The 11661-nt window shown below is 44.0% G+C and overlaps 1 protein-coding gene across 1 annotated transcript; it reads left to right on the plus strand.

The window, feature by feature from the left end:
* The first annotated feature begins 465 nt into the window (after window positions 1-465).
* Window positions 466-11625, plus strand: dhx30 (DEAH (Asp-Glu-Ala-His) box helicase 30). The gene is made up of 19 exons (XM_084058708.1): window positions 466-640; window positions 821-951; window positions 1429-1539; window positions 1644-1916; window positions 2171-2320; window positions 2421-2573; window positions 2815-3282; window positions 4394-4777; window positions 5267-5345; window positions 5483-5587; window positions 5724-5899; window positions 6147-6353; window positions 6448-6529; window positions 6773-6966; window positions 8469-8628; window positions 9106-9263; window positions 9821-9924; window positions 10193-10329; window positions 10632-11625. The coding sequence occupies exons 1-19, from the start codon at window positions 472-474 to the stop codon at window positions 10889-10891; spliced, it is 3501 nt and encodes a 1166-aa protein (XP_083914834.1). The 5' UTR covers window positions 466-471; the 3' UTR covers window positions 10892-11625.
* The last annotated feature ends 36 nt before the right edge of the window (window positions 11626-11661 follow it).

The raw sequence follows: 11661 nt of genomic DNA on the forward strand, positions 1-11661 counted from the left end.
GCCATGTCCGCTTATTATAAGCGACTTTGGGCTTAATGTTCTGTGAAGTTTGGTTGTAAATATTGGTGGTTGCGTGTTTCTAAAGTGACAAGTTGTGTTCAATGCTTAATGCTTAATGCTTAATTATTTAAACCAGTGGTTCTCAAATATTTTCATGCAAATGTTTTGTGCCAGGGAGCATTTGTGTTGATAGAATGTTTAAAAATATACACCATAATTCCACATTTTATTTTTTTGAAAAATAGCAGATCTACAAGATCACAACGAATTGCATCGTGACGCGTTGTGAGCTTGTAGATCTGCTATTTTCAAATAGCCGACGCATAATAGGTTTAAAGTGCTCATGTGGCCTAATAAGTTGCTTCTTTTGGGCTTGTTTTCCTAGACCTGGTTGCTTGTTTCTTTCTCAAAACCTGGCAACATTGCAGACCAGTAGAAGACGTTTGTAGTTTAACGATTTGTAGTTTAAAGATGGCGCTACCCGGCACTGTACTCGTGCGGCTCAGAGCGTTATGCAACCTTGGGAAATATTGTGATAGAGGATGTAAAATCCCATCAAAGTTGACTAACGTTCGGTGGTATAAGACAAAGGCTCAAACTTCTCAGGAACATGGGACGGCAGCGTCCGGAATACAACGGGGTGAGTGTTAAATGTCTGACCGCCGTAACTGACACACACTGTCTTCAAGGGCGCACACCATTCAAAACAGACCATTAATGCTAGTATTTTGGGTTGTTATGACAACCTAATGTAATGGAGATACATTGAGATAAGAGATCATTAACCACTTGTGTCCTTCCGACCCATATTCCGGTCTAGGTAGCCCTGACCTGCTGAAGCAGTTCCCTGAGCCCAAGAGCCTGCTGCATAATGTCATCTCCCGTTCAGTGGGAGCCAGCGACCTGTCCCAGCTGCTCCAGTACAGCTGCACTGACCACGGGGATGTCAAGGTCAGTGAAGGTCACAACCGGAAAACACAATGTTTTTTTAATGGGTCCATTTGGTTCCTGTCAATCATTTAGCTGGGGACCCCGTGGAACACCCCAAAGGACCCCTGGGGGTCCCCGGACCCCACTTTGAGAACCGCTGATGTAGACCTAAGCTTGCTGCTCAAATAGGCAAATTATTTTGTCAAATAAGGATTGCATCAGTTGTAAACTGAGCTCATTGCCAGCTCTAATGCTAACGCTAATATTTAGCTCACTATAGGCTACAAACAATTATTGTCCTCTTCAGGCATGCCTTAACCATGTTCAACCTGGCGTCCCTATTTTAGGCACGTTAATATTGGTAGAGTTTTTTTGTAGCGATCTACAAGCTTGTTGCATTGTGAGCTTGCAGATGGGCTATTGGTCTAGAATGTATGTAGAGGTTAAGTCGTTAACTATTCTATGTCAAGTAATACTTGCCTTTGTCCCCTTTTGTAGAGAGCCACTGTCACAGTCATGTGGCCTAGCAGGATTGAGATGGAGGGCTTTGCCTCTAAGAAAGTTGACGCTGAACGATTTGCGGCTGCCGCTGTCTGTCTCAAGCTGAAAGTAAGCAATTGTCTGTGTGCATAACGTGGACATTTAGATGAACCACATTGCCTGCTTTATAGATATGAAGCGTATTTGGTAGTCACTTCTCTCTTTCTCTGAAGGAGCTTGGTGTGATTGGTCCAGACAATCAGCTGAATAGTAAGAGAGCCGTTCGAGGGAGAGGATCACCTCAGTCATTGTATTTTCATCACACTGAGGATGACCCCTGGATTGATATTGAAAGTCATCCTACGACTACAGAAGAGAGAGGTTATGGATCCCCTAGTCCCCCTGGAGACACTTGCAACATCTCGGAAGCGCTTTCCCTGTTTCCACACCCTAAAACCCTCCTTGCCAACGTCGTCCAGGTGGCCACATCAGCCAACAGCACAAGGGTCAGTAAATCACATCCCTTCGCTAAACGGGGCCCATGCCGCCCATCACTCTTAGGCCGACTCATACTTCGTCGCACCACAATGTCGTGCGCCGAACGTAGCCGACCTACAAGCTCACAACGGGTCCCGGATGTGATTCGTTGTATGCTTGTAGGTCTGTTATTTTCAGCACATGACACCATTGCACGACTGAGCATAAATTAGGCTGTAGCGTCTTTAAGCTTAAATATTGTACCCATCATCTAACTCTACAGGAGCTAATTAAGTACAGAACAACAGCAGGGAAGATGAAGCGATGTGAGCTAACCCTGCATTGGCCAGAGAAGATGAAATTCACATCCACAGCTCGCAACAGAATGGCAGCAGAGAGGGCAGTTGCAGCTCTTGCCTGTATGAAACTGAAGGTGAGGACAAATGCTGAAATGTATAATCCTTGTAAATGTATATATTTGTCCATACCATCATGTCTCAATCTTAATCTCCTCTCCCTGTCCACTTGTCCAGGAGCTGAAGCTGATCAATGAGGACAACAAACCCCTGACTCATGCCAAGTACAACCAAGAGATGGTTAAGGAGGCAGCAGAGAGGGAAAGACTGCCCTTCCCCCTGGAGGTCCCAGAGCACCTGAAGGACAACGTGAGAGAGTACCTCGCTCAGGTCAGTTCCAACTTCAGATGAGTGACATGCAGATGGAATGTGGAGCTTCTTGGTGATCTTTTGCGCTGACAGGGCACTGGAGGGATGCCGATTCAAGTCCCCCAACTGCTCCTGGTCACTCCACCATCTCTCCACATTGTATGTCATGTCTGTATTTCACACCTAAATGTGTTTAAAAACTGAGTGAGAGATAATTTAATTTACCCATGGTGATCAATAAAGTTAATCTTCTTAATCACAGTACCCTGTGGAAGAAGAAATACAGAGAGTGTGGGAGGAAAAAGAGGACAGAGGGCAGCAGAGCGTAAACCAAGAGGACTGGGAAGAGGAAGACTCTGTGACGGACGCCATCACAGGCAAGCCGTACCAGCCGCTCTCTACCCAGCAGACCCAGCAGCTGAACGTTGACCTCCAGGAGCAGTGGGAGAGAGCCAACCCTGCGCTCGGGGTGGAGCTTCCCGTCGACAGCCACCGTCAGCGGGTGGTGTCGGCAGTGGAGTCCTCAAGGGTGGTGGTAATCGCCGGGGAGACGGGCTGTGGTAAAACCACCCGGATCCCTCGCTTCCTGCTGGAGGAGCGCGTGAGAGAAGGTGACGGGGCGGAGTGCAACATCCTAGTCACCCAGCCGCGTCGTATCAGTGCCGTGTCAGTGGCCCACCGCGTTGCCCAGGAAATGGGTCCGGCTCTAAAGCGCTCCGTTGGGCATCAGGTAACACAAAGACTGGACTATTATGTATGACTGAATGAATGAATGAATGAGTTCTAATTTCCGAGCCTTGTGTCTCAACCCACGCCACCAAATACACAATTATAAAACATTGCAATCATTTCTCAATGACTGAAAGTTGCATGGTAAACACAGTTTACACAAAGATAAGCAAACATTGAAATTATTCGTATCACATGAGGCAATTTATGTAACACTTTGGTTGCTTACAGGGGTGCAATGCTCACTGGACGGCCTTGCACGCCGTGCCGGAACCTATTTGACCAGGAGCACACGCAGGCACACGCATAGATTTAAAACTACTTTAAATTTGCACCACAACAAAGTTTTCAAAGGCTCCCGACTCAAACCTAGCGAATTAACATAGGAATAAGCCTAGATGCATATCAATTGTCCATTGTGTGACTTGCAGTGTAGGTGTTAAGCGACGTGCGCGTTACGTCATTGAAATAGGGTGCAAGAACATACCAAATGAGCATTGAATGCCTGGCTTATCCCAAGCCTTCTCTAAATAGTCAGCAAGTGCAAATACATGCATCACTTAACCACATCAAATCTGTCAAAATCACCTCTAAAGGTTGTTACACACCGGGGCGATTTTTTCGTGCGAATAGTGCGTTTTTTTTTAAAACCTTATAAAGTCAATGGCTCCGTACATGGAGCGAAAAAGCGAAGCGAAAAAGCGTCTTTTAATTATTCGGAACGAGTCCGAATTTTGCGTATATTCGCTATTTTCGCCGGTGTGTAAGGACCTTTATAATAATCATAATTTTAAACTCAAATCATCACATGAAGGACAAAATAACACATAGTGGAACTCATTCTCAATTCAAGATCACAGTAATTACAAATACACTCTTCTTCTATTACCCTCGGATAACGGCCAGTCTACGGTGCAGGAGCAAGATCCCGGAACTAAGTTGGGATTGTCCTTAGATAATGGACGGATATATTTTTCTCAGGCATAGCCCCTTATTATTATGCCCAATGTTCTGAGTTTTGATTTACACAGTATGTTCTTTGACCATTTTTTCCAGATTCACAGAAAGAATTTGTTTAACCAAACGGTCATTTATATGCTTCTGGTGCTTAGGTGAGGCTGGACAGCCGTCCTCCGGAGCACAGCGGAGGAGCCCTCCTCTTCCTCACAGTGGGTGTGCTGTTGAGGAAGCTGCAGGGGAACGCCTCTCTGCAGGGTATCAGCCACGTGGTGGTGGACGAGGTCCACGAGAGAGACGTCAACACAGACCTGCTGCTGGCACTGCTGCGCTCCGCCCTGGATGAAAACCCCAAGCTCCGCGTGGTACTGATGAGCGCCACCGGGGACAACCAGAGGATGTCTGAGTACTTTGGGGGCTGCCCGATAGTCAAGGTGCCTGGGTTCATGCACCCGGTCCAGGATAGATACCTGGAGGACGTTTTGAAGGAGATGGGGCTCCGACCTTCACCCCCAAAATGGCAGGACCCGGACAGACAGGTAAGACGTTTCTGTATTTAGATTAAGCCCTATTTTATTAAAATGTATATCATGTTGGTATATGTAAAAATATAGACGTCAAGCGACGACGCTGAAGTAAGTGGAACGAAGGGGTAGGATTAAATATGTTTTATACTTCATCCTACTCCTTTTTGAATAAATCGAATTATATTTTTGTCGTTGCCTGAGAGGCTGTTTTTGATTTGTTTTGTATTTTTATTATATTGAATTTATTTAAATAGTTTTGACTTTGTTGTCTAATTTTAACATATTCAAAATAAAGATTTAATTCATTCATTCATTAAAAAATGGCACAAAATAGCCAATCTATTTTTGAAAATGTATGAAAATCTTTTAAAAATCCATTATTTATAATCTCCTATAATGGCATTCCCAAAATGGGGACACCAGTCCCTAGATGAACTGTCTTTCACGTATACATGCTGTTCTTTCCTCTGTATTGCGTCTTACTTTTGTGTATTTGTTCAGGAGGGAAAAGAAGACCTAACGCCAGACCTGGATCTAGTGGCTGATGTAATCGATCACATCGACAGACGCGGGGAGCCAGGTAACCACCTCTTTACCACTCATTTGTTGTCGGGGGTGGAAAGTAATGAATTATACTCTTGTTAATGTAAGGGTATGTTCACACTCTTCCCACCAGTTTGTTGTTAATGCTATTCACCCTGTTCTCTCATGCCTCAGGTGCAGTGTTATGTTTCCTTCCTGGGTGGCAGGACATCAAGGCAGTTCAAAAGAAGCTAGAGGGGAAGCCCCGCTTTTCCTCGGGCTCCCAACTAATCCTTCCACGTAAGAGAATGAACATGGACCAAACGTGGTCCACTTCATGCTCTGGTTTATCATATATCATTCTAATATTGCAAGGACCGAAATGAGCTGAAATAAAAGAATATGTATCGCTTGTTTTTTCCCCTCTCCTACCCAGTGCATTCCAGCATGTCAGTGGCAGACCAGCAGGTAGTTTTCCAGCGCCCCCCTGTGGGCCAGAGGAAAGTTGTCCTGGCCACCAACATTGCAGAGACCTCCATCACCATAGATGACATTGTTCATGTTGTGGATGTTGGAACTCAGAAAGAGCAGAACTATGACCCACGCACTAAGGTCAGTTACAGCTACTCCATTTAACATGTCGTTACTATTGTCCACAGATGCTCATCCATGATATAAACAAAATCAATGTACAGACGTAGTGTACGAGGACCCCAGGTTGGATTTCCGACCCTTGTCTTGTCTCTCCGATCTCTCTGTCCTTGGTTTCCTATTATTCTACACTGACCTATCTGAAATAAGCGTAACAATGCAAAAAATGTAATCTAAGCTTGTGTTCTTTCTTGATTTGTTTTAATAGGTTTCTTGTCTGGACACAGTGTGGGTTTCCCGTTCCAATGTTACACAACGACGTGGTAGGGCAGGCCGATGCCAACCAGGACATGCATACCACCTGTTTCCACAACGACAACTGGAAACCATGCAAACATTTCCCATCCCTGAGATTTTGCGTACCCCTTTGGAGAGCGTTGTAATGCAGGCCAAAATCTTCAGTCCCAATTGCAAGGTAAGGAAATAACATCAGCCTTTGCCATGATCCAAATGTAGTGGAAATTAAATCTAGATATGAGTGATCTGACTATCCCTTTTCGTGTGGTTAGGCTGTTGATTTCTTATCCCAAGTTTTGGACAGTCCAGAGCAAATTGCTACAAGGAACGCTGTCCGCAATCTACAAGAAATTGGTGAGCTACACGGAGCTGTTTCTATTCTCCATCATGTGATGTTGTTTATATGATGGGTGCATAGCATATATTTAATGTTTTAATGTTCTTTCAGAAATCAGTGTCCTATTTTGTACTTTGTGCAAAAGTAGCGAAATGTTTTGCTAGTTGTTTGTTCCTGAAAAGTAATGGTTTTGGACATGCAAGGTTTCTGCCCGACAGCAATGATATACAGGCCTACCTTCTTTATCTCAATGCTATCAGGTGTTCTAGACAAGACAGAATCGCTGACACCCTTAGGAGAACGTGTTTCCTGTATGTCCTGTGACCCCCAGCTGGGTAAAGTGTTGGTCCTGGCTGCTATGTTCCGTTGTGCTCTGCCTCTGCTGTCTGTTGCTGCCTGTCTGACCAGAGACCCATTCTACAACAGCCTGCAGAACAGAGGACTTGTCACTAAGGTCAGACACACACACACACACACACACACACACACACACACACACACACACACACACACACACACACACACACACACACACACACACACACACACACACACACACACACACACACACACACGTCCATTCTAATTGATCCTCTTAAACACTTTAACCCTGGCATGTCATTATAGTTGAACATTTTTAAAATGTGGAATGATTATTGTGAAAAATACCAGTGAAATCTTATATAAAAAATCACACCCTGTGTGAAGGAAGCGGTGCCTTTGGGGCGGGCCTTAACTCATTTCAGTTCGTCCCTATTGGTGGTCTGACTCCACTTACCAAATTTGTACTTGGTAGCATGCTGCAAACTGGAATGATGGCTGTTTAAAGCCCAGCCAATGGGCAGACAGAGGGGGCGGGGCTTAAGTAATGACAGTTAGTCCCTATTGCTGGCTTTAGTCCATGTACAAAATTTGTACTCCATAGCATGCTGCGAACTTGAGTTATGGCTGTTTGAAGGCCAGCCAATGGGAAGACAGAGGGGGCGGGGCTTCAGCAATTCATGCTGGTCCCTATTGGTGGTCTAAGTCCACATACCAAATGTGGACTTGGTGGCATGCTGCAAACTGGAGTTATAGCCGTTTAAAATCCCGTGCTCATCCCGTGCTCATACGGGCGCTGGGGGTCCCTGGACCCCTCTTTGATAACTTCATCAATTCATGCTCGTGCCTATTGGTGGTCTAAGTCCACATACCAAATGTGGACTTGGTGGCATGCTGCAAACTGGAGTTATAGCTGTTTAAAATCCCGTGCTCATCCCGTGCTCATACGGGCGCTGGGGGTCCCTGGACCCCTCTTTGATAACGTCATCAATTCATGCTCGTCCCTATTGGTGGTCTAAGTCCACATACCAAATTTGGACTTGGTGGCATGCTGCAAACTGAAGTTATAGCTGTTTGCTTCTTTGCCGTGCTCATCCCGTGCTCAAACAAACGGCCCGTGCTCAAACAAACGGACACGCAGACAGAGTCAAACGTAGAGCGGTTGGCACCGCTAAAAATTACTTAGTTGAAAAGGTTCCACAGTATGAAATTAAGCTCTATTATAAGATGGTGTTGTGTGGTGAAAATAGCCAATCTACAATTTTACATATCTTGTAGATCTGCTATTTTTGAATTAATGTGTTTTTTACTTTTTTGACAACTTCTCTGAACATTGCTAAACAAGGTTCTCTTGACACCCGTGCCAAAATGACATGGGCACCGGAAATCTACCAGAAATGTATTTATTTATTTTAACGTTAATATACAGTTCATGAAAATGTGTTGATCCGTCCCAAAATATCCTTTGGACCCTACAGCTTTCCTTCCATTATAGACAAACGCTGTAATGACAATGGAGCTACTATAGGTGTTGCCAAAATAGACACAGTATGACTTATGGTTAAACCAAACACATACTGTATGTATACTGCTCTAGCTTATAGTTGATCACAGTTTATGTTTCTCCTTCATCAGGCCAAACAGGCTCTGAGTGGCTCCAGCTTCAGTGACTACCTGGTGTTCAGCAGAGCAGTGTTGGGCTGGAGGAGGGTTCAGCTGGAGGGTGACAGAGCTGACAGACAGGACTACCTGGAGGATCACACCTTGTCTGGAGCCAGCCTACGATTTATTAATGGTAAGGCCCAATGTATACTTTGTCCTACGACCGTGTTGCTCGCAGAAAAGAAGTAGCAGAAAAATGGAACACCAACGTATTATTAGGCTTACGGCAATACTTTGTTGATTTTAAAACTAACCGAAGACCTCCATTGTTCTCATGTGAGGACTGAGGAGGTCATATTGTGTGTCAGAACATACCTTATGTATTGTGTGTATTTCTAAGGAAAATGTGGAAATTTCAAATGCATAATCACATGAACATTTCTGTATTTTGATGAGAAATACACAGAATATATAGGGTCTTTTTTGACAATTTATGCTCCCCTCACATGGTTCACTTCAGAACAATGGGACATACAGTAGGTTCAAAATTGGCAACATGTTCCTTTTAAGTTCAAAGAGCAGGCACGCGTGATATTAAGACGTCTGCTGTACTCCCCACACTGGGATCTGCAAGGTTGGCAAAAGGTAATTCATGTTGTTTTTGTTCCAGGTTTAATTTCTCAGTTCAGTGAGAACCTTAATGAAGCCCAGCTAGTGTCTCGTTCCACCGACTGCCATCAGGCCTCTGCTCTCTGCAACCAGCACAGCAGGCAGGAAGAGCTTGTCAAAGCTGTACTGCTTGCTGGTCTCTTCCCCAAACTCATTAAGGTATAAAGTACACAGTTACTTTCTCCAATGCAGCATCAAATATATAGTCAAATAATGTCTAGCTGATACTCAAAACATCTTTACTACCATTATATGAGAAATCAGATGCACTTCTGCAAATGTGAAGATGTTTTCTACAATTGTGGTTTTCTACAACAGTGTTCAATAGTGGTTAAGGTTAGGCACTGTTTAATATTGGTTAAGTAAAGCAATGTTTACTGGTCGTTAAGTTTAGGCAGTGTTTAATCATGGTTAGGGAGTAGGCAGTGTTTAAGGGTGGTTAAGGTTGAGCAGTGTTTCATTGTGGTTCAGATTAGGTAGTGTTAATGGTGGTTATGGTTGGACAGTGTTTAATAGTGATTAAATTACATTAGAAGTAAAGTTACAATTATTTAATTGTGTCCTATGACATACAGCACTGTAATTTACAGTGCATTGCATTTCACTACACTGTACTGCATAATGTGAATGTTGTAGCCCTACATAATGAAAAATACTGGTGTTGCACATACTGTATATTGTGATCATGCAATAACTTATAAACGTTGCTGTTTTAGGTGAAGAAGGGCACGGTGACCAAAGGAGGACGCTTTCGACCCAACAGTTTAGCCTACCGCATACACAGTGGACCAGTACTACTTCACCGCTCCTCAGTCAACAGGTGTGTGTGTGTGTGTGTGTGTGTGTGTGTGTGTAAGAGAGAGAGAGAGATTGAAAATGAATTAACATGTGTAATGTTTATACTGTTAGTGTTTGTAATGTGCATGTTCTCCACATTGAAGTGCTCTTTTCTCTCTATGAATGTATGTGATGGCATAAAAATGCCTGTGTGGCCTGTGTTTTACCATTATGAGGGCAGCAAACTCATTAAATTGTCCCAGGGTTCGGTTCCAATTGAATAAACGACACATGTTTCCTGTGTGGTACAGGGGGAAGCGGCTCCCCAGTCGATGGCTGACTTTCTTCAGTGCAGTCCAACAAGACAAGCAAGTTTGGATCAGAGACTCTTCTGCCGTTAATCCCCTCGCCTTGTTGCTGCTCACAGACTGTGACGTCTCAGAGACAGGTAGGTACACCTTTTTTTATTAATCCCATTCTATTTTAGCTTCACCCAGCTGATTTCTGCTCAAGTTGTCATGATGAGCGCTCAGGGGGGAGCTGTTAGGGGTTAAGTGTCTTGCCTATATTGGGGGGGTGAGCAGGTAGGCTTCTGATTAAGGGCAGGCAGGGTCGACTGATTATGTCCCATGACATAGGCTATCTTAAGTTAAAATGATTATAATCAACCACTGACTGGCAGCAGTCTTATATCCTTCCTTTCCTATTAAAAAAAATCTCTCCTCTGCCTTTCCCTTCTCTCTGCTCCAGTGAGAGGAGACCGTGTCCATGTGTCGCTAAGCGGCTGTTCTATGGTGCACCTGGAGCTATCAGTTGAGACCTGGGAGCTCCTGTGGGAGCTCCGCACGTCCATTCAGACCATGTTGCACCGAAACCTCAACAACCCCGACGCCATCAAGCCAAACTCTGCGCAGGATGGCAAGCTCATCGCTTTACTTGTGGAGCTGCTCAACAACTCCGACTCCAACCCACACACAGAGACACACGATAGCGACAGTGAGGTGGACTGATGACGTTCAAGGACAATTGGAGAGTGAATGAACAGACTGTTGCATGTGTGTGTGTACAGTAAAGTTAACCGGAGTTGTACATGTTTCTGCACTGAAAATGGCAGATACCAGCGACACCAGCACGCAACTACTGTAAGTATAAATCAGGAGCTAATGCAGCTGGAGAGCACTGAAGAATCAAGCAAAATGTATTTATTATTTATGTAATAATGGTGTAATCTTTCAAATGGTACAATAGCCAAATGCAGTGAATGATTTATTATTGGCAGTCATTGCGCAATTTTGAGTCTTCGTAGTCGTCTTCGCAGCGGAAGATGAGAGGAAGAATAGGGAGAATGCTGATGGTTAAAATTATAACTAATCATCAGGAGTCGGATGGAGTTGTTATGTACAGTTTCTGTTTAGGTTATCAAAACTGTTGATGTGTGTACAGTTTTTCCCCTGTAAATGTCAACAGTGGTCCACAATATGAAGTTCATTTTCATGACTGGATTATGGACTCTGGGTATTTGCTTTTGAAAAGCATATGTCGAGTTTTACTCTGTTAATGAGTATCTAGAGAGGTCAGTGAGATGAAAGATGTTTGGCCAAAGGCTGTTCGACTCGACTGAATGTAATGAATGAAATATGAGGTGAAATAGTTATTCATAAACTATTTGGTGATACACAATCATACTAACGCATCAAACCCTTCGACACAGTGAGTGTGAAACACAAACTGATGAAAATAAATGGATGACGGATGCATAAATACTGTATCTTTATTGTCT

The sequence above is a fragment of the Gymnoscopelus microlampas genome, assembly GCF_963454915.1.
Source record: "Gymnoscopelus microlampas genome assembly, chromosome: 5".
In the NCBI taxonomy this organism is placed as follows: domain Eukaryota; kingdom Metazoa; phylum Chordata; class Actinopteri; order Myctophiformes; family Myctophidae; genus Gymnoscopelus; species Gymnoscopelus microlampas.

Coding starts and splice junctions, on each gene's coding strand:
- dhx30 (XM_084058708.1), top strand. CDS start 472: ATGGCGCTACCCGGCACTGTACTCGTGCGGCTCAGAGCGTTATGCAAC. Junction 3,283..4,393: donor AGCGCTCCGTTGGGCATCAG/GTAACACAAAGA, acceptor TCTGGTGCTTAG/GTGAGGCTGGACAGCCGTCC. Junction 9,925..10,192: donor CACCGCTCCTCAGTCAACAG/GTGTGTGTGTGT, acceptor TGTGTGGTACAG/GGGGAAGCGGCTCCCCAGTC.